We start from the raw sequence: 22,733 nt of genomic DNA, 5'->3' as shown, positions 1-22,733 counted from the left end.
TATTAATATAAATTATATCAACATCATTATTGTTAACATTATTATTTATAGCATTCCAATAGCAGTAGACATAGAATTAAAAACAACTTTGTTATAAAATAAATAATAATTATATTGCGTACATTGTATCATTCTTATTCTTATTAATAATCATAAAATCTAGTCATTAAAGTGTGAATATACAAATATAACTCGTTGGAGCCATACAGAAAACCTATAAAGAGGATTTATTAACTTACATGTTTGAACTATTCTTTCAATAAATATTTTCTCCTAAATCAGACATGAATAATTTGCTATGTTGAATATTTTGATGCTCTACTAAACCAATTGTCACTGATGAAAACTTAAGCAGCACTCTCCTGGTCACTGTTACGCTCATCGAGCTAAAAAAACAGCCACCGCTAAAATACAATCCTGTTTGGTCCAATTTGGGTTTTGGTCAACAAGTGACATGCAAGAATGAGCAGAATGATGCATAGCAATGAGGAGACCGAACAATAATCCATATTCATGGATTCAGAGGCTGCAGGCGCGACGGTTTTAATTGGGACTCCTGAGAGCGCGCTGAAATTTTTTTGGGGTAAAACCAGACTCAGCCTCTTGTGCTTCCACAAAATCTATAGCTGACAAGAAATGAGCTGAGATTCACCTGATCTGTGACACGTTCACATGTTCTCAGGTGCCTCTCGGGCATGCTTCCTGAGCAGAGCCTGAGGTGTTTTGTAGAAGCCACGGTGAGCCTTAGGGAGGAAGAGGAGGGAGCGAGCTTCCTTCTTCCTCCTGTTTGTCAGGGTCACCATTATGTGGCGGCTTGCTCATCTGCTGGGGAATACTCACTCTGTCTCTGTGCATTTCCTCATGTGGGACCGGGCTCAGGCAAACCCTTCAGGGCTGAATGTTTGTCAGAAAGGAACATTTTGGTTCAGCTCTCAACCCAAGAAATGACAAATACAGGGATCATACAGGCGTCTGAAAGCCTTGAAAAGTCTCAAATTTCTATTAGGTATTTTCAAGGTTTGGAAAGTGCTGAATTTCTGTATTAAGCTTGATTTTCAAATTGAACAGTTTTGTAACAAAGTACAATTTGATGATTCATTAAAAGCCAAAGTTTCTAAATGTTATTTACAACTGAAACTGGATTTTTTTCATACATCTAATAAAAAGACACATAAAGTTTTTCTCACTGTCTGAAGTTAAATCTGACTTATTTTAGGTCAGTTGGCATTCCCAAAATTATTTTAACTTTCTTTGTTTGTTTTTTACATCATTTACCTTAACACCATTTGGTTAATGTTTGTTTCAATGTAGTGTATATTAATTATTACAAATGACTCAGTGACTTATTGTTCATCTTATATTTCATACAGTAAACAAGGTTATTGAAATTGAGGGATATGTTTTTTTGTGAAATTTGTGTTTTCGTCTTGGACCAGTTAGGTATATAGGGTATTTAATTTTACTGTGGGAAAAGTGTATGAGCCATTCAAATAAAACCAGGACACAGCTGTTATTTGATTTAACTGTATTTATTCCCATCATTAATGGCTGCAGAGATAAAAAGCAAACAACAAATTTGGTTCCAAATGTTCTTGAATTCATAAAATAACTTGGCCAACTAGTTTATGACTGAATTAATCACACAAGAAAGGTAAAACTTTGAGTTCTTTCAGTTTGTTGCACTTTTTAAGCGTCCACTATGAAGGTGATGGAGCAGTCGACACTCTCAGGGCTGCATCCTTCTGCAAAAGCAAACAGGAAGTACATCACCTTCCTCACCTTGGCCAGCTCTGCGATCCTCTCCCCGAACTCAGCCGCGTCCGCCTCGTAGCACTGGGCGGGCGTGTCCTCAGTAGCCGCTCTCCAGAACACACCGACGGGCTCCAGCAGCTGGCGCGTCATCAGGTTGGTGAGGTCCGGCGTCCAGAGCTGCGAGATGGCTATGATGGTGAGGCGCCCAGGCTGCGCCAGCCGCACCGTCCAGTGGGAGAAGCGAAGCGACTGCTTGGAGAAGTCCAGCCGGTACACAGCCTCGTTGGGCTGCAGCAAGCGCTCGCCCTCCTGTCGCTTCTGGCTGCGCTGCTGCAGGGACTGGACCCGCAGGCGCATCACCTCTGTCAGCTGGGCATCCAGTCGGAAATGCAGCTCAGTCTTTGCAGACATTCTCCCACAGCACTCAGCGGACGACAACAACTGCAGGCTGGATTAAAATCGGCTTCTGTGTCCAATCTTGACTTTTTCTCTGTCCACTGTCTCCGTCTCTTTCTGCTGACTGCCACAGTTTACATGACTTCACGCCTAAGCAGCGTTAAAGAACAGAGGGAGGGTACAGATGAGCCAGGAGAAAACAGGATCTAATTACATTTCGAAGCAGAGCTCAGCACCGGCCCCCTGGGAGCTGTACTTGGAGCTGTACTTAGAACTGTTTGTCACACATTTGTTTTTGACTTTGATCGCTTGGTTACAGCAGCACATCCAGAACATGAAGTTCCATCTGGATCGCTCAAACTTATAATTCACTTTGCAGATATTTGTTATGAAAAAGTCAGTCCCTGATGTGTTGATTTTGGTCACGTGGAAAAGGATGAGAAAAAAAAACGTTAGTTCTTTCCTCTTGGGACTTTAGAAATAGCAGGGGAATGCAAGTCACTGTGTACTTCTGTTCAGTCTTAAATGGGATCTATTATACAAAATTCCCATTTTGCACTTTTTTCTGCTTCCATTTGACTCCCTACTGTACAACTACTGTAGTATGATGGCATATTACTACCATCATAGAAGAAAAAAAGGAGGAGGAAATTTCAGAATTTAAAAAGTTGAAAATTTGCTAGACAAAGCTTGAGAAATTTTCTCTAGAAAGCTTGAAAATTTCAGAGTTTCAAAATTCAAAAATCTTTGACTTTTGAAACTTTTGAAATACCGCTGTGTGCTTTGTACAATGGCTGCTAGAAAAGACAAGTGTTTACTTGTTGACTTACCATCCAGAAACAACTTGCTGCATTCTTGTCGGTTGTGCAGGAGGTACCACTTCTGCTTTTCAAAGATGCATGGTTGTACGTTTGTGTATCTTTTTGCAGTCATTTTCTCATGCAAGTGTAAATGTTGAATTGGGGGGGGATGGCCTGCAGCAGTTTATTTGGATTTAAAGTGACAGGGGCTTTAAAACAGCACATTCTGAAGGCAGCTCAGAATAGGCAGAACTGAGCAGACTAATATCTCATGATCAAAGAATGATTTTGTGCAAAATATGTAATGAACATATTTTGTATAGCCTACAGATCTATTTTAACATATTCAAGGAAGAGTAGTAGGTCACCTTTAAGGTGAATTACCTCACTCCCAGAGTTATGTTGCTTCATCACTACAGATGAAAGCTTAGATAGATAAAGTGAGCAATAGAAACATGAAAGATAACCACCCAAAGGGCCATCAAATGACTGTGATGCGTCTCTCTCCTCCTGCTCTGGAGCAGCGGAGGGCCGGATTCTCTCCATCCGCACAGAGTTGCCTCCTGCAGAGAGGTTTGACAGGAGCTGCTGTTCAGTTAGCTAATCTTGACATCTCCAGGGACACCCGCTGGAGGCCTGTCACTTCGCTCACATGATGCTGTCGCTCACTGTTCATAGTGTTAGAGGTTCTACCACTGTCTGTACAGAACTGGGAAAAACGTATTTGCTCCCTTAAAGATTTCTTTTCTTTCTGTTTTTTTTTAAATATCAGAGAAAGATAACCTGATTATATAGAATAAACAGTTTTCAATGATGAGGAAAAACATTAAAACCAGTCTGACCCTTTTGAAAAGTTCCCCTGCCTTTTTTGAGCCATTTTTTGATGTCATTGTCTTTCTGCACAGCTCATGTGTTCACTTACTGATAGTGATCAAATAAAGAAAAACAGTGCTTAATTGACTTAACGGATTTTTTTGTGTAAACTGACATAAATACAGTGAATTACAAATTTATTTCAGAACTCTGAACCAGTACAGCACACTTCAATGCACCAGGATGTTTGTTGGTCAAACATGCTTCCAGCATGTAGAAGCAACACAACTTTAATTTATTCAGTCAGTAAACAACCAATGTAAAATAAATAAAGAAAATAAAGAAACTGGAACTGACAAAAACTGTTGACAAAAACTGTTGACTGCCTTGGTCAAACGAGGTAAAAATAAATTGCAACAAACCTTTCAAATGCTTCAGAAAGTGAGATTATAAATTGCAAATGTAAAGTAGAATAAATAATAAGAGCACAAACCATAGAATTAGACTGAATATGCTGCCCTCATAAGCTGTTATAAACAATTTAGAATTTTTTTCAATATTGGAACAGATATAGATATAGATATAAATATTTATATATAACAGCATTTTATTCCTGTCATGTCAAAATACGGCTCTAGTTGACTCTGTTAACATTTTTTCTGCCTATTGTAAAAAAAATAAATAAATAATAATAATAAAATAAGCACAATTTACAAAATTGATGTGGTGTGATAATTTAGGTAAGTGTATAAATTAGTTCACAAACACTAAAGGCATCAGCAGATATGACGGGACGTGATCTTACTAAAACCTCCGCTCACACCGTGTCTTCCACCTCATTTTGCTCCAGGTCATCCCGGACTGGAAGGAGCAGGAGTGGGACACAGAAAAGCCTGACTCGTATGCTGGGATTTTCCACTTCCGCTTCTGGCGCTTTGGTGAGTGGGTGGACGTTGTGATTGACGACCGGCTGCCAACAGTAGACAACCAGCTCGTCTACTGCCACTCCAATGACAGCAACGAGTTCTGGAGCGCCCTGGTGGAAAAGGCCTACGCCAAGTCAGTATCAGTACCAGCAGATATTCAGCCTCAGATGAGGAGATGCTGATGATTTACGTTATAGTTTTACACATTAAAGCTGTAAGTTCTCAGGGGCATTCCTGAAATAAGAAATAAGATTAGTTACCATAACTACGCAGATGAAACACAGTTCTATATTACGAAAACATCGTAATATACCATCTAAGCACTGAACAGATCCTTAGAACAAATCAATGTGTGGATGTGTCATAACTTTCATTCATCAGAACAAAAACAAAACTGAATTTACTGTCTTTGGACCTAAAGAAGAATGATATAGAGTCAACACTCATCTTTGGTTATTACAACTAAAAATCACCAATCAGGCATAAATCTGGGAGTAGTGATGGACTCTGACATGAACATTCAGAGCCACATAAACACAGTTACAAAGTCGACCTTCTATTACCTGAAGAACATTTCCAGGATTAGAGGACTAATGTTCCAGCAAGATCTAGAGAAACCCATCCAGGCATTTATCTTTAGTTGCATTGATTACTCTAACGGTGTCTTCACAGGTCTGCCTAAAAAGTAAATTCTCCAGCTGTAGCTGATCCAAAACGCTGCTGCTCTTGTTCTGACTAAAGCCAGAAACATAGAGCACATCACACAGTTTTAAAGTCCTTCCACTGGCTCCCTATAGCTCAAAGAATATACTTTAAAATTCTGTTGTTAGTTTATAAATCACTAAATGGCTTAGCACCACAATACATTAAAGATCTGCTGCTGTTGTATCAACCTTCCAGACCCCTCCGATCTTCTGGTTCTGGTCTGCTCTGCATCACCAGAACCAGAACCAAATGAGGAGAAGCACCATTTAGCTTATGTGCACCACAAATATGGAACAAAGGTTGAATTTGTAAATAAGAATTTGTTCTTAATTACTCACCTGGTTAAATAAAGGTTGAATGAAATAAAAATAAGTAACCAACCTTCCAGAACATTGCAAAGTAGCTGAAACACTGAGTTCCTTTAAATCAAGGCTAACCCCACCTCTTTAGAGCTAGCAAATGGATCAACATATTTGTATTTGATTAAAATATTTGATGTGTATTTGCTTGAGGATTTTAATGATGGCAATTGACAAAATATGTTGCTTGTTTCACAGTTGATGACTGTTTTTATGTTTTTATGATGGAAAGCACTTTGAACTGCCTTGCTGCTCAAATGTTCTACAAATAAACTTGAACTTGAACTCCTTTCCCTGCAGGGTTTACGGCTGCTACGAGGCCTTGGATGGGGGAAACACAGCAGACGCCTTGGTGGATTTTACTGGTGGTGTTTCAGAGCCTGTGGACCTTCTAGAGGGTCAGATGGCGACAGATGAGGCGTCTCGTAATCAGCTGTTTGAACGAGTACTCAAGGTCCACAACAGAGACGGCCTCATCAGCTGCTCCATCAGGGTGAGCTAACGAAGTCTTTCACCGAACGCTCATAGCTTCAGACCTCATTTGACATCAGACATCTGGCTTAGTTTGCTTCTTTAGAAAACTAACGATTATTCTAGTGATTAATTGATTAAACGGGTAAAAAAAAAAATTGGCACATCCAAATTTTTCATTTAAGCTTTATATACAGTATACATTTAAAGACTTTTTTTTACTGTTTTTTTTTTTATTACGGCTCTGAGTGGTTCTGAGTGTTTTCCAATAAATGGTGTTTTTTGCGAATGTTCACTCCAGTTACCTATTAATTATTTACTAAATTAGTTGACGATTATTTCAATTGTTGATTCGTCATGATTATTCTGATTAATCGTTTCGCCCTAGTAGAAATATTCTGTAAGGTAATGTATGAAATATCCCGCATTAAGACTTCTAGGAACTAAAAACGTAAAGTTTATGACATCATACTTTTAGAATCCAGGAGCATCAATAATAGGTTTCTAAAATTATTGTTAGTTGCAGCCATAAGCACTTTGTATTGCCTTGTTGCTGAAAATGTGCTACATAAATAACATTATCTTTACCTTGAAGTAGCGGATGATTACTGATGTTAAATAGTGAAAAGAAATTTTAAAGAAAGAAAATAACATTCCAACATAGATGCTTTCCAAAGATCTTCCCACTGATCCAGCTGTTTATTTTTTATGGATTTCACAGAAAGGATCATGTTGTTTTTAGCTTTTTGGTTCTTCCAGATTCCTGACTCTTTCATTTATCCAGGCGACCACAGTGGAGGACATGGAGGCTCGGCTGGACTGCGGCTTAGTCAAAGGCCACGCCTATGCTGTGACAGACGTTCGGAAGGTGCGGCTCGGTCACGGTCTGCTGGCCTTCTTCAAATCGGAGAAGCTGCACATGATCCGCATGAGGAACCCCTGGGGGGAGAAGGAGTGGAGCGGCCCGTGGAGTGACAGGTAAACACATGCTGCAAATGTTTCATTTTCAAACCTCTTGAAGCTGCTGTCAATTCAGTCAATTTTAATGTAACTGAATTGTCTGTGTTTGTTAAAGGAGGAGAAACAATGAATATATCATTTAATATGTGACCTTGCTATGCAACGGTCTAAACATTTTCTCTGAATTAATTTCCAAAAGTGAGACGTTCCTCTGAGTCTGACTTTGACACGCTAATTTCTAAGAGACTGCATGAAAAGAATGAGCAAATCTCAGATGACTGGACAGAGATCAGCCCATAAATAATGCACACGTTGTAGACAAGAGAGCAAAACAGTGGGAAATGTCACGCAGACACTAAAAAATGGAAATGCAATCAAGCTAATGGGCCTCCCAGTGAACAACAGGGAGTGAATTCAGCCCTTTCAGATGACTGGTTTCAGGATTTCTGCTTCACTCGTCCATCTCTGCTCCACTGAGGAACAGATAACAGTCACATAAAGGTCCTCCCTCCACAGAAACCAAGCAGGGAGGTGGTAAGTCTGGGTAATAATGGAATATGAATTATTGATGGGAGTGAAAGAAACAGATGTCATTAAGGAAACGTGAATCATCTCATTCACTGACTGTCGGTGAATTATTTAGCTGAGGTTTGATCAAACCTGTTGCTGAGTGGAGGCTGGAAGGCTGTTAGAATGGAGCAGTCGATCATAAACAGAGACACACTTAGAGAAGTTGTAATGATTCCCCAGAGCCATGAACACACAGCAGACATTAAGGTTTAGCTTTGAGCTATGCAAACTAAAGCTGTTCATTGTGTCATGTGACTGATTCACTGTATTTATTTATTTTTAATTGTTATTATATATGTAATAGTAGTATGAGTATAGTCGAGTAGTAGGAGCATTCCATTTTATCATGTGTGACTGATGCATTATTTGTTTTCATTTATTTACTTATTTATTTGTTTAATAGTAGTTGTTTAATAGGTTGATGAAGTAGTAGTAATAGAAGTATTAGTAATAGCAGCAGTAGTAAATGTTGCAGTAATAATGGTTGCAGACAAAGTAGCAGTAATAAGTACTGCTACTTATATGGTGGTTAGTTTAAGTAGCAATAGTAGAGGTAGCAGTAGGCTATTTTATTACATGGAATTTGTGCACTATTGATTTTATATGTATTTATTTATGATCAGTGTTTAATAGCAGTTGCAGTGGTGGTTGATGTAGTAATAATGGAAGCATTAGTAATAGCAGCAGTAGTGGTATCAGTTTGGCAGTAGAAGCAGCAGTAGTAGTACTACCTGCTACCTCTACTACTAGTATTAGTATTATTGGTAGCAGAAGTGGTAGTTGTAGTAGTATCTAGATGGTTAGGTTAATAAGATACTGAACAAAAACATTTTCATGCTAATTTGTCTGAAAAAGTAAGTAACTTTTTCATTTAACATTTAAAATCTATCAAATATCATTTAATCATCATTTATTGATCTTAAAATGTTCTGTCCCATTTAATTTGAACCTTTTTTGTAATGTTTGGAAAAAACATAAACAAAGGCATTAGCAAAAACTCTTAAGCACTTTATAAATAGAACTAATTTGTATTAAAGCAAGTCAGATAAGGTAAAGTGTTACTTTTTAATTTGTTTTGAGTTTCTTTTAATGTACAACTTTGAAAGAAGAAAAAACGACATGTTTTAATATTTGCGATAGACTGTGCGTATAGTTACTGTGTGAAATAAAAGAAATGCGGGTTTGCTTCAATGAGGTGCTGTGTTCCTGCTGATTTCAGCTCTGAGGAGTGGAACAAGGTGAGCAAGAGTGAGAGAGAAAAGCTGGGCGTCACCGTGCAGGATGACGGCGAGTTCTGGTGAGACCCACAATACTTCTAACACTTTGTACCAATGTGACTATCAGACAATAAACTGATGATCCTGCAACACAATACTGCTAATAGTACTACTATTAAATACAAAAGATTTTAATATTGCTAGGTGTAATTCAGAGAGAATTTAAGATTTCCTGGCCAGCATCAAATAAATAAAATTGAAAATCAAATAATAGTGATAATGTTAAATTAATACTGTTGAAAATGATAAATATTAATTTATATTACACTGCAGAATCAAATAAGCTTGAAAAGTTCTAATTTTTCCATTTTTAGATGCACTATTCAGTGCATTAGTTGGTACTGTACTGCCAATTTAGATTTTCATATGAACCGTAATTCAATCCAAAAAATTATAATTTGTGCTTCTTTTTTTTTCATTTCTGGATGACGATATGGTGAAAACTTATTCCAACTTAAAAGTAACTGCAGCATATCTTTTGTTTGTAAGGCAGGCTTTCGCTTGTGAAAAAATAATGTTAATCACAGTTAATTCATGACTGACCAACGGAATCAATTGCAATTTTAAGTAGAGCAGAGTTGGTCTGGATGGATTTTTTGTTTAACCAATTAAATCTATAAAGAAAGCTTTTTTTTTACTTAGTTTATCATTGTTTGATATTTGTTTGATGAGCCAAAACATTTAGGCTGAAAGGCTTGTTGTAACCTGTTAACATTCCTCTTTGCTCTGATTTCTTTTCATTTTGAATCTATTTAAGAACTTCCTCTTTTCCTCTAGCCGGTTTCGACTCTCTCCGGTCTATCTTCTCCTCTTTGCCTGTCCTTCTGCAGGATGAACTTCGATGACTTCTGCCAGTATTTCACTGACCTGATCCTCTGCCGCCTCATCAACACCTCCTACCTGAGCATCCACAAGACCTGGGAGGAGGAGGTGATGAGGGGCTCCTGGATCCACCGCCAGGACCCTCTTCGGAACCGATCGGGAGGCTGCATCAACCACAAGACCACCTTCCTGCAGAACCCTCAGGTCGGTCAGCAGCAGTGTTGGTCAAGTTACTTGGAAATAGGGCTGGACTATGGCTGCAAAATGTGTCACTATATAAGGGGTTTATATCAGTTGACATTGATAATTATTGATCAGTTTTTGTTTTAAATATTAGAAATGCTGCCAAACTGGTGTTGCCAAACTTCCCTGTTTCATCCAGTTTTCTCTCCACGCTGCTGATTTTTATGTGTAAGCAGTTATGAGGCACGGAGGCAAAACATGAAACTGCTGCTGTGCAATTTACTCAACAGGTTGTTGCTAGGCAACTGAAGTTGGGGAGAACTTGTAACTGCTTGTCGCTCAGCAGGTTGTTGTAGGTAACCAAAGAGTGAGTGAATTAGCTCATGCCACCAACCTAGCTTAGCTGGCCATGAGAAGTAGAGCGGCTAAAAACTTTCCTCTGCCTATATCTCCCAGAATTCTTTACAGTTCAGTGAAATTATTGGATATTCTATCAGACGTATTATCTGTTGATATTGATCACGTGTCTATGGGAATATAGGTTGTTATTAATTTATTGTGTCCAGTCTTACTTCTTTATAGTAATTAGTTTCTAATTACTGATTAATTCCCAAGACAGTTATCCAGTTATGTTACTGATTACTTATTTTCAAAAATATTGTTTTTATTACTTTACTTTGTTACTTAGTTAAATAAAAATGCACAACCTGAATGCACTGTAAGCTATATACCTTTCTGCCTAATCCTTTGTATAGTCCATCATATCATATTTAATCAAAATGTTACGGTTTATGATTTTGATTAAATCTAATGTATGTGATAGACTCTGTATCTATGACAACTTAATTTAAATTAAATTAAAATGTAACTTAATTTTAATTGAATTAAAATTAAACTTAATTTTAATTAATTAAAATTAAGTTAAATTTTAACTTTGTTTTTATTCATTTCTAACAACAATGAAATTTTTTCCTAGTTAAAGTCTATCTTACAGCAGTACACCTTCCACAATACAGGCTGACAAAAATAGACAAAATAGCAATAATATTCAATCAAGTTTCAATCATTCAAGTTTTAGAACATTTCAGCAATAAGGGAGTTCAAAGTGCTTTACATCATGAAAAACATAAAAACATCATAAACACATCATGCAATCACCAATTGTAAATCCAGTTACAAAATTACACATCAAATATGTTGATTAATGTTCCATTTATTATGGTTTAAAAGCAACTCTGAACTGGTGGGTTTTTAGTTTTAGTGTTTCAATGTTTCATCAGTTTCGCAGTTTTCTGTAAGTTCTTTCCAGATTTAAGGTACATAGAAGCTGAACTCATCACTGGTCACCAGCTGTGGAGGGTAATAACAGATTCTTGTTTTTTTTCCTACCAGTATGTGTTTGACGTGAAGAAGGTGGAGGACGAGGTGCTGATCTGCTTGCAGCAAAAAGAGAAGAGAGCCATGCCCAAAGAAGGCAAAGGGGAAAATCTTGCTATCGGCTTCGATATCCACAGGGTAAAACACCAAAAAAAGAAAGAGAAAAAAGCAATAAAAACACAATTGCTTCTATTTTTTTCAAACTTCTGCTATAACATCTTGTCAATCTGCAGGTGGAACTAAATCGAAAGTACCGTATGCACACAGCCCAGCAGAAAGTAGCCGGTTCCATTTACATCAACTCACGCTGCGTCTTCCTCAGGAAGGAGCTAAAGGAAGGTCGATATGTCATCATCCCCACCACCTTTGACCCCGGGCAGCAGGGAGAATTTCTGCTCCGGGTCTTCACTGATGTGCCTTCAGACTGCAAGTAATTATGAGGGGCAATCAAGAAAACCTGTAATTCAACCTCTTTAAGACATTATAAAGATGGTTTGATCTTTGCCAGGTTCTATGGTCATTTAAATCTTAACTCTTAAAACTCTACAAAAATACTCATTAAAGATGCAGAAATAATGAGCTTATCAGTTTTGTTTCTAATGTCATAAACATTGAATCTTTAAACTTTCTGTTTGTGTTTAAAATGAATAGAACGTGCTTGTTGCTTTGTTGGAAAGCACCAGCACCAGCAGCAGCAGAAGCTCCTTCAGGTTGAAATATCTCAGTGTTTCTATAAACTCTCTCTCTCTGCAGAGAGCTGACTCTGGACGATCCTCCTCAGACCTGTTGGACAGGGATGTGTGGCTACCCTCAGCTGGTCACTCAGGTCCATGTAGTGAGTGCTGAGGGGCTGCAGGGACAGGACACCAACGGAGGTAAACAGCAGCTGCAGTCTGAGTGGGGGCCTCCAGGGGCTGCTGTGGAAACCGCAGAAAGTTAGAGGGAAAATGAGGGAAAAATATTCAAAAATAAAGAAATTGAATCCCATACATTTCTTATGTTAAATTTTTTTTCAGTTTTTTTTTGTTAATGAAAATAAGTTAAAATAAATCATTATTTCTGATGCTCATTTTCTGATTGGCTGCCAGTCAAATTCATCAAGCTGCTTTGCTCCTTAAGCTAGCATCGCTAGCAAGGCATCTAAAATATTCTGATGAGAAAAAAAATGAGAAAATAAGATTTGATGGAATTAATCTAAAATATTACATATTTTCCTATCAAAAGAGGGGATTGTAATGAAAAATTGTGTTATTTGACAATAAAGTCATAATATATTATCTGATAAGATTTTCTGAAACAAATCTCATGGCCATCTAACAGTTGATGTTTCTTTGCATATTTTGTAGCATTGTGTGTCGATTAGTAAAGGGCGTCCCCAGCAAGAGGTTAACGCTCTTTGGGGGATCGTGGCCTGGAAATTTTTGGGAACCCCGAACAAAGCTAGTGTTTAGGATGGAGCAAAAGGTACCACAGTGCCTCCTGGCTGCCATTCCTTGTACTTTTTCTTTTACTGATTTCATTTTAGCAGTAACTTTAATATGCCTTTTAATTGAAGCCCACTTCATTATTAAAATCTGCAGTTTACTTAAAGCAGTTAATAAGCTTTTTTTAACGTAATTTATTAACAAAAAGTGCTTCATAGAAAAAGCAAATCCATCCAGTCAGTTACATATGGTCTATTTTAATCTGGTTTATTTCAGTACAGTCAAAATGTGATGACATAGTGGAAATAACTTGGAAACATTTAAGGACGAATCACTTTGCAACAAGAATCCCCCGAGAATCCCCCTCTTGATTTTTATAACTGAAGAGTCAATGACCTTTAAAAACCTAAGAATAATTTTTTTGTCAGGTGTGGTGGGTGAGAGGTGGTGAGGAGAGACGCAGAGACCCAGGTCGTGAAGGAAATGATGATGATGATTTTAATGATGAAAAGCTATAAGCAGTCTAACACAGGCGGCACGGCAGAGAGTTTAGCGCACAGCTAATTAACGGTAGTAACTGATAACAGAGGACTGAAAACAAGAGCTGACGCTAACCAGGACTTAACAGTTCGACTGGAGAGCAGGACGTGAGACAACAACAACTGACTTCCGACGTACACACGACAAGGATCCGACAAGATACAAAGACAACAGGTGGGACTAAATACACTGGGAGGGTAATCAAAGAAACGAGACACAGCTGGGATCAAACAAGACAGAGACTCACAGGGGAACAGTCTAATAAACACAGAAAAACCTCAAAATAAATACACAGAAACACAGATCATGACATTTTTAACCTAAACTGTGAAATTATTTACTTTGTAACATCAGACAGTTGGAGTCTCCTCATGTTTTCCAGTGTCCTCTTAAAATATTTTTTTTTTTTACTGGATTGTAACTCAGTTTGAAGTATTGGCTTACTGCTACTTCTATTTATTTTTTATTGTTTCTTTGTGTTGTCAGTGTGCAGCACTTTGGCCAACTGTCTTGTTTTTAAAGTGCTTTAAAATGAATGTGAGTTGGATTGGAATCAAAAAGAGGCATTTTAAAATACTAAAAGGTTTAGAATACTATTTATTTTCGAAGATAACATCTCTGAGAATAGTTTGGATACATTTAATAAATAGCAAAGAAATAAGCAGTTGTTTCAGTCCTTGCCCTGCCAGACAGGGAGAAACTTGTTCCAGTCTCTGGTAATCTGACTGGTGCAACTCAAGTAGATTTCATGCAAACATCATGTCTAACACTTTTATTTATCACAGTGTTAATTACGTTGTAAACCCCTTAACTCATTAATTGTGAACAAAATCCATAGTAGCAACAAATACAGATAAATAATTGTCAAGTCTTATCTGAACCTTTTTAATCAGTCAGTGTAAATTCTTAATTTTTTGACTAGGTTAAGATCATAATCAAACTTTTATCTGCAGAAAAAGTTAAAATTACATATTTATGTAATTTTCTGACTTTTTTTTTCTTGCAGCTGTGGATTCTTACGTGATAATCACCTGTGAAGGAGAGAGAGTTCGTTCACCAGTGCAGAAAGACACACGTTGCCCAAACTTTGACATCAAAGGCCTGTTTTATCGCAAAAAGCCCAAGGAAGCCATCCATATCGAGGTGAGCAGTCACTCTGCTGATTCAGCACTCATTCAGAGTTTAAACCCCAGGATGGTTTAGAGTAAAGCTGCAGGTCGATCCGCTTGTCTACGGGAGCCACGAGCAATTCAAGGCCTAAACACTAAATATTCAGCTGCTTCTAAAAACTTAGAAACAAACTGTTTCTGCTGTTTTAAGCAAAACATGAACTGTTTAATATTAATATTTACCAAAAAAGACATTGCTGGTTTAACCATGTAATAACAGTCAAATGGGGATTAAGAGCTGGGTCATATGGAGAAAAAAAATGTATCCCGTCATGGGATAAATTTTGACATTTATCCCATGACAGCATGTCTTTGAATATAAACTGAAAAAAACATTAAAATAAACTTTAACTTGTCTAAAATGCGGCCTTGGGGATATTTGTTGCCCCTAATGTTTTTGCATCCCTCGATTGCAAAGAATCGTGATTTGGTGATTGATGTTTTTTTTCTTGTAATGAAAGTTACAATTTACTGAGACATTAACATCTAAAAATGTAAACTCTTAGAAATAACACAAAATATTCAACTTTTAAGAATCATGCTCTTTGCTTTCCTTTTTTATTTTGCAAGTAAGGGCACAAATATCCAACAAGTTAAATTGGTTGAGTTTATTTAAAGGGACAGTATTATGTATTTTCTAGTGTAATTTTATTGCACAATCAAGTATCACCAGTACTTTTGGTTGTTATAAAAATTGTGTATATATCAAATATGACAAGAAAAATACACTTCTCAATTTAATGCTTTGAATTTGGGCCTCTTTAAGCTCCTGCTCTTTTTGACAATGCCTTCAGCACGTCATAACAACAGTGCTCCTCCATTATGTTGTTTACAACTATTATGGTTGTAAAGACCATAACACAGCATTGAACTGAGTAGTAGTTTGTATGATTAGCTCAGCAGATGTACAAATCCACCAGGTGTTTGCTAATTCCTGCTGACTACTCTGAAGGAGCTGAGTGGGGGAGCATTCACTGGTCAATCTCCAATTTAATCAAATGTCTCAGTTAACCTATCAGAAGCTTTTAAAGCTTCTGATGTGTGATGACATCAGGTGATGATGACTCTGATGTCATCATCTGATATATCTCAGATGACATCTCAGATGATGATGTCATCTGAGATTTCCCTCATTGTCAGACAGATAGTAATAATTCTGTATATAAAACGATATTGACATTAACAAATACTTTTCTGACATATTCTGGTTGTCATTATTGTAGTATTTAAGTAATAGAAATATGATGTAACTTCAAACAGGGAGAAAAAAATGTATTTTTATTAGATACATGTAAACTTCTGGTTTCAACTGTATGTGCTAATACAGTTAACCCATATTATTTCCTGCCACAATAATGAATTGTGCTGTTTCAGAAGTTATTGCAATAAACAATAATATTGCTGTTTTGAGCCCATTTTCAAATAATATAAAAGTAGTGGCATATTGCCAGTTCACATTCTCAAAGATCAATAAACCTTAATTTCTAATGAACATTTTACATATTTGTCATGCAGTCTTTGGTAGAAAAGAGTGAGAAGCTTTATCATGCGGTATTTTTTTATTTTTTTTTTTTGCTTATGTGTTAGGCTATAACATAAAGTACCAATACAATGTTTTGTTTGCAACACAATCAAATTTGAAAAGCTTCTGGGTCTACTTCTTTGTTTGCAAATCTCTGCAGCTCTCTTTCTTCTTCTTACATTTCCTTCTGTAAGGTGTTTCCTTCCCTTTTCTTACCCTTTTCTGTTTCCCACCTTTGTTTTCACTTTCCATGAGCGGTGCTCAGATCTACAACAAGAACATGATCATGGACACCTTCCTGGGACAGGTGGTCCTGTTCAGCGAGCCCAATGAGCGGCAGGAGCAGCACACTCTTCACCTCCGTGACAAGGGTAGTCGCCAGGACAACGACATCCCGGGCATGCTCACTGTGCGCCTCTTCACCTCCACCACGCTCACCAACATCTGACGAGCTCATTACCGAATCTGGGGAAGCTCACCCATCTTTCTGAGCTCACTGTCCTTCACTTTGTTTTCCTGCTTTTTCTTTTTGGGGAGTTTTTCAAAGTACCTGCATCCATATGTGTAGGTACAAGGTGCCATAAGGGTTATGTTTTAACAAATTCCTGCTAGAATAGAATGGATAATGTTATTTATTGTCATAATATTATCTGAAACTGGGCCACTCCACAGGTTTTGATGTTGGAAAGCTTCAGTTAAAGGGGACCTATTATGCAAAATTCACATTTTGCACATTTTTCTCCTTCCATTTGGGTCTCAACTGTTTCTAAAAGCAAGCGCTTTAAAAAACGGTTTTTGGAAATAAAATCATGAGTTTCAAAAACCTCACAATTGTTAAGTCACATTCCACAGGCACTGCGCCGTTGCTTAGCAACCCCACCCAGGCCCAGCTCTGTTACCTAGCAACCCAACTCCAGCACCTTTGGTCAGCTGGGTTTAACACTGCTGGAGAAGACAAGTGTATTCTTGTTGACTTGTAACTCCACGATCCATTTATTGGCTAATTTGCTCATGTGCTAAAAGAAATACTTCCAAGAAAGGTATGTTTGTTTGTTTTTTCTTTTGGTAATCATTGTAATTGTAAAAATTCTATTTAATTCAATTCAAAAACGCTTTATTGATCCCACAAGGAAATGAAAAACTGTTGAAACTCCTATTTATTCAAACATTTTCAAAGAGTTATTGTAGATGTTATATATAAATAAATAAATAAGAATAAAAAATATTTTTAATTATTATAAACTATAAATAAAAGTAAATAGTACAAGTTTTAAAGAGAATAACTAAAAATAAGAATAAATACAATATTACTGGATTTTGAAAGACTATTTTCTAAAAACGACCTTCTAGTGTTTGTATCTGTGAATCACACGTGAAGAACGATAGAGTAATATTAGGATATAGTCTTGTACAATTGATAACACCTTTAGCTAATCTCATAAAAGATATGATTGTTATGAAAGTAAAGGTCCTTTTTTTGTCCACGATAAGTATCTCACAGTTCCTTCAGTCCTACTACATTTTTTTTTACTGAATAATGATCTATGAACCAAATTATAAAATGTATTATTCATTAAGAGAATTATAACATAGTCCAGAAAAATAGCATAAGTAGTTTTTTAACTAATATAAATGAATATGTTAATATATATTTTGAGAATGATCCAGAAGTATTTTCTTCAGTGCATGCGAAAGTTAGCCAGCGGTACAGATTGTTTTTCCTGAACAGACCGTGCAGTGGCAACGCATTTTTGTTGGTTGTGTAGGAGGATCCTCTTCTGCTTTTCAAAGATATACAGTTGTATAGTTGTGCATCTGTTTGCGTTTTTCAGCCTCCTGTCCTCCCTTCCTGTCACTTAATGTCACAACAGGCCCTAAAACATCTGAACTGACCACACTAAAATCTCATTATCTGAGAATGATTTAGTGCCAAATTTGTAATGAGCCGGTAAAACTATTGTTGAGCAGGTAAAACAACAACAACAAAAAGATCCCATAAAACAAATATTTGGATATTTAATTTTTTTTATTTTGTGGTCCTCCATTTGTTTAAATTTCCAGTTTTGGCCCCCAATGGCAAAACGTTTTGGTCACCCCCTGCCCTAGACCTAACCTGTTCAAGGAAGCATAATAGGTCACCTTTAAATGAATTATCCAAAATTATTTACTACAAACTGAGTTTACCCTGGTCTTGCAACACATTATGCACACATTTCTGCACTCTCCATGCATGTGCCAATCTTTCCAAGGGCTCTGCAATGCCTTAAGGCTGAGTCGGTCTCTCCTGTTTCAGGAGACGGGGGGAGGAGTTCTGTGAAAACTGTTTTCAGTGTTGGCACCGTCTGATCTACAGCCTTCTGTCCCACCTTCCTGTCAGAGCTCAATCCCCCTGCCCAGACGCCTCAGCTCCTCGTCAGGTTGCAGCTGCTTCAGAGAGCATCCAGCCTGAACTTTACAAAGAAAAGCCAACAGCAGCTATTTCCTCCCTCTACCAGGAGCTTTCTTTTCCTGCGCTTACGTGTAAAGTCTTCGCCTCCCCCGTCTCCCGTCACTTCTAAACTTGCTGCCGGTTGCTCTGGACGATCTGCAAACTGCATGGCTTGAAAACGTTTCTGCCTGTGCTGCACATTTATCCAGTCGTAGCTTAGCAACCGGGGCTCCTGATCGTTTCCCCTGTTTTCCCCAATGTTGGAGTGCAAAGATTCAGCTTCACATAAACCAAGTGCTTTATGGGACCAAAGATGAGCCGTGCCCTTCGCTCTCTAACGTCCCGTTCAGAACCTTCTGGCCTAGCCACAAACCACCACCCCGTGTGCCACTTCATCTCTTAATGGCAACACCACTGCCTGATGCTTCCGTTGACGAGAGTCCGATGGGTCGACCCGAAAGACTCGCTGAAGACAGCGGCCGTGCTTCTGAGAAGACGCCAGCTGCGTTTCCATTGATCATAAATTAGCCTAAAGTTGCAGTATGTAACAAACTCCAGTTGTTGGTCATGTGACTTGTGTGATGCATGTTTCCATTGCAGTTTTGTGAAATAAACAAATTTCGATACTGTCAAAAAAACCACTTCAAACTTTTTATCAAAAAACAAGTTTTTTTCAAAATGGCATGTATCCTGTTGCAGTATGTAACTTTTTAAAAAAAAAGATGTTTTTTCATATTTGTTCATACTATCATGTAGTGACAATATAATATGAGACAGACAAACTGGAAAGATCAATCTCCTCCACCTCCTCCCTGATCTACTATTGCTGTCTGAAGAAATGCAGTGCTTCAGACCAAAAACAACCAAGCAGAGCGAAGAGAATCTTAGCGCTGTCAATCAGCCTCATATACTCACTGCTAAATGTGCTAATGGTGGAAAAACAACTTACTGTTATAAGAAAACAGCTTATCTGCTATCATTGGGGGCTATTCTAAGTAGCCTCAGCTAAATAGCTTGAGGGTGATTGACAGCGTTAAGACCCGCCTCATGGCTCTGATTGGCTGCTTCTGGTTAGCGCTGGTAGAAGGCAGAGGAGCTGTATTTTTTATTTTTTTCAGATTATCTGTATTATACCATACTGTCACGACATAGCGACAGATTCAACAAATGTGCAAAAAATATATTTTTTATAAAAGTTACATACTACAGTAGAAAACACCAATTTAAAAAACAAAAATAAACTTGTTTTTTCACTAAGATGAGGTGGTTTTTCAGTCATGAAATTGCAACGGAAACACTTCTTTCACATCACACGAGTCACATGACCAACAACCGGACGTTGCCACTGGTGCAAACCACTAAGAAGACGACAGGAAGTAGTTGGATGATCATTGCGTGGCATGTTTTTTTAATGACTTATCGCGTGAACAAACTTCTTCACGTGAGATTCTTAATTGTGTTTCTTATTTAATGGAAACAAGACAATTATGAAATTGTGTTTTTTCAATATTAGTGGAATGTCGTCAAAGTTTGTGGTTGGAAACGCAGCTTGTGTGTTTGTCTCACTTCCTGCCCCTTTGCTTCAGATGTGGGTGAATGCAGATCTGTTGATCCTGTTTGTATCTGGAAGTCACATTTCTGTGGGAAGGTGTGAGCAGAACACCTTGCACTTTAATTAACTTCAAAGACAAAGAAACAGGAAGTTTTTATCAGCGGAGACGTTTCTGCCAATCAGCTTGTGCCATCGTCTCGGTCTCGGCAGGATGGATGAACGGATCTCTCTCTTGTTAACCATGACTCTTCCTGCATCGGTCATGTGGCCACATGGTGTGAGCTTTTTGCTCCTGATGAACTTTGTTTTGGTTTTGTTGACTCAAAAGTGCAGTCTTGAGTTTTATGCACTGCTGGAGTTTGTTTCTTTTGTTGTTAGAAGTTAGGGTTTAAACTGTAATCTATCATCAATGCATTTCCTTTGAATGTAAGGCTAGTCTCTTGTGAGAAACTATCACATCAGTTTTTCTGTTTTGTTTTATCACTGCAGTGGTCACATATGGCGTTATTTAAACTGGTCGCTCCAGTTATTGTCAGGGTTCCTGCACAGTGTTGAAAAGTCTGGAAAAGTCTAGAAAAGTCTGGAATTCAGGGTTTTCCTGGTCTGAATGGGAAAATTAGAGAATATTTGCATTTATAAAACATTTCTCCTAATTTGTCAGCTGTCCCTTCCTTCCTTCCTTCTTTCTTTCCTTCTTCTCTTTCATTCTTTTTTCTTCCTACCATACTTTCTTTGTCTCTTTCTTTCTTCCTTCCCCTCTGTTTTTTTCCATGTTTCTTATTTACAGCCCACAGTATAAATATCATAAGTTCCTGTTGAATCTTGATATTTTAGACAGAGTGTTATAAACGGTCTGAGGTTTCTGCAGGTTTTAACCTGCTACAGTATTTTAGATTTTCCATGTGAAGGAACCCTGTTTTGTGTACAGCATCCCTATAAATGTGTCGTGCATGACTTATTTTCCAATATGTTCATGGCCTTGTACGGTACTGCTCAACTGTTACTATATCTATTTATTCTTTTTATCTGGATCGTCATGGAAATGCTCGCTTTTGAGGAGTCAGCATGTCGACACCCGATGACCCTCGTCCAGTTCGGATCACATGGAAGGCTTTGAAGCAGCAGCTATGTCTTATTACTGTTATGCTTTCATAAAGCCTCTAGCATCTGAACATTAGCAGCAGATGTTGACCTCTATCTAGGTGCTACTTCTCTTTGCTGTGCTCCTTATTGTTTTCAGTTGGACAGGACGTGGAAGCTGCTCCTTTTCCAGCGTTTGGACCTGTAGAACCAAACCCTGAACGATTGGTTTGGATTTTATTCACAAAGACGAGGATAAAACACGAAAACCCACCAAACCCATTTATAAAGTTCTGTTGAAGTTTTCTGCACTGAACTCACTGAACAGTGTGGCTGAAAAGGATTTGCTCCCTTAGAGGTTTTAGATGCTTCTGATCACTAAGCAAATTATAATATCAGACAAAGATCACCTGAGTCCTTACCAGATTCTGCTTTCTTTCTACAGGTCAGATAGTTCAGGCATGCCTGGTTATGCCTTGTTAGATTGACCCAAAATAATTGAGTTAGTCATGATGAAACAAGAGGGAATTATATTTTGAATATTTTTTCTTTTTTTCCAATTTAATTAATGCAAAAAATGCATTTTTTTATTTACTTTTACTTTATATTTGTCTGATATTGACTTTTATTTGATGATCTTAAACATGTAGATATGACAAAAACGAGAAATATTTAAGGAGGTGAACGCTTTTTCACAGCACTTTGAACATTGTTAGCATCTCCTTGTTAGCATAATACTGCATTGTCCTCAAAACCAACAGCTAATAACTTCCATAGAGATGGATGAAGAGTGTGTAGTGGGAAATCAGTCGTGCCAAATGTCAAATCGATCTTTATTTACAGAGTTTAGCATCTAATGCACACAAATGTGTTTATGGATCAGAACCTGGTAGGTTTGATTTAAGTTCCTCTCAAGCTGCCAAGTTCTGCTCTAGTTAAGCCAAATGGTCCTGAATAATAGTTCAGCTGTTTTCTTGCAGCTCTGTTTTTATTTTTGAACAGAATATTGTGTTAAGGTTGTCCTGAATGAGAATGATTGTCAGGTGGCGACATAACTGGGTTAAAAAGTAACTGAAGATCCTAGAAATGCATCAAATATAACTGGTTGAAGTTTTGAAAATTAGGCAGCTGCATGTTCAGATTTCTGACTCAATCACAAATATGAAGGAAGCACAAATTAGGACGCCTTAAACATAACCCTGTCTTCTCCCTGTTGCTCCCCCTGTTTATGTTGTCTCTCTACATTCAGCCCCCAAATCCTGTAAAATCAGCCAGGACTCATTTGGCTGAGCATTTAATTAGGTAAATTAATTTGTTTCACTGAGGTTAAAGCATCAAAACAAACCAAAGACGTAAAAAAACAAATCAGAGGCAGTGAACAAGTCGAGCTGGTCTGCAAACCAAGCTGGAAAGTTTTTACACTGTAAATCACAAAAATAAGAATACGCCTTTGAATCTGTTTACTTTCAGAACATCTGATTAGTCATCAATGAGTTATTTTTAAGATTAAAAACTAATAATGAGCATTTTTGAACCACTAACAGTGTTAATATTCTAGATTTGTGCTCAGGAAGTCGCTACTCCATCCCTGACTAGTTTTATTAGAA

At 37.6% G+C, this 22,733-nt stretch overlaps 2 protein-coding genes across 2 annotated transcripts in view; one reads left to right on the top strand and one right to left on the bottom strand.

The window, feature by feature from the left end:
- LOC106930065 (calpain-5) overlaps positions 1 to 16,763 on the top strand; it is a 28,369-nt gene extending 11,606 nt beyond the window's left edge. Inside the window, exons 3-12 of the mRNA XM_015007386.2 lie at positions 4,612 to 4,820; positions 6,052 to 6,244; positions 7,007 to 7,200; positions 8,972 to 9,049; positions 9,860 to 10,055; positions 11,427 to 11,549; positions 11,645 to 11,841; positions 12,165 to 12,286; positions 14,382 to 14,518; positions 16,332 to 16,763. Of these exons, the coding sequence (XP_014862872.2) occupies positions 4,612 to 4,820; positions 6,052 to 6,244; positions 7,007 to 7,200; positions 8,972 to 9,049; positions 9,860 to 10,055; positions 11,427 to 11,549; positions 11,645 to 11,841; positions 12,165 to 12,286; positions 14,382 to 14,518; positions 16,332 to 16,514 (1,632 nt within the window). The 3' untranslated portion in view covers positions 16,515 to 16,763. The remainder of the gene's footprint in view (positions 1 to 4,611; positions 4,821 to 6,051; positions 6,245 to 7,006; positions 7,201 to 8,971; positions 9,050 to 9,859; positions 10,056 to 11,426; positions 11,550 to 11,644; positions 11,842 to 12,164; positions 12,287 to 14,381; positions 14,519 to 16,331) is intronic.
- LOC106930066 (olfactory marker protein) lies at positions 1,687 to 2,275 on the bottom strand. The gene has a single exon (XM_015007387.2). The coding sequence runs from the start codon at positions 2,161 to 2,163 to the stop codon at positions 1,687 to 1,689; it is 477 nt and encodes a 158-aa protein (XP_014862873.1). The 5' UTR covers positions 2,164 to 2,275.
- Positions 16,764 to 22,733: the final 5,970 nt, after the last annotated feature.

This window comes from Poecilia mexicana, unplaced genomic scaffold (genome assembly GCF_051168715.1).
Source record: "Poecilia mexicana isolate PSO_F unplaced genomic scaffold, ASM5116871v1 scaffold_14, whole genome shotgun sequence".
In the NCBI taxonomy this organism is placed as follows: domain Eukaryota; kingdom Metazoa; phylum Chordata; class Actinopteri; order Cyprinodontiformes; family Poeciliidae; genus Poecilia; species Poecilia mexicana.
This window is presented reverse-complemented; position numbering and strand designations above follow the sequence as displayed.

Bases quoted from the DNA above. Each gene is read 5' to 3' on its own strand.
- LOC106930066 (XM_015007387.2), bottom strand. From the start codon at position 2,163: ATGTCTGCAAAGACTGAGCTGCATTTCCGACTGGATGCCCAGCTGACA.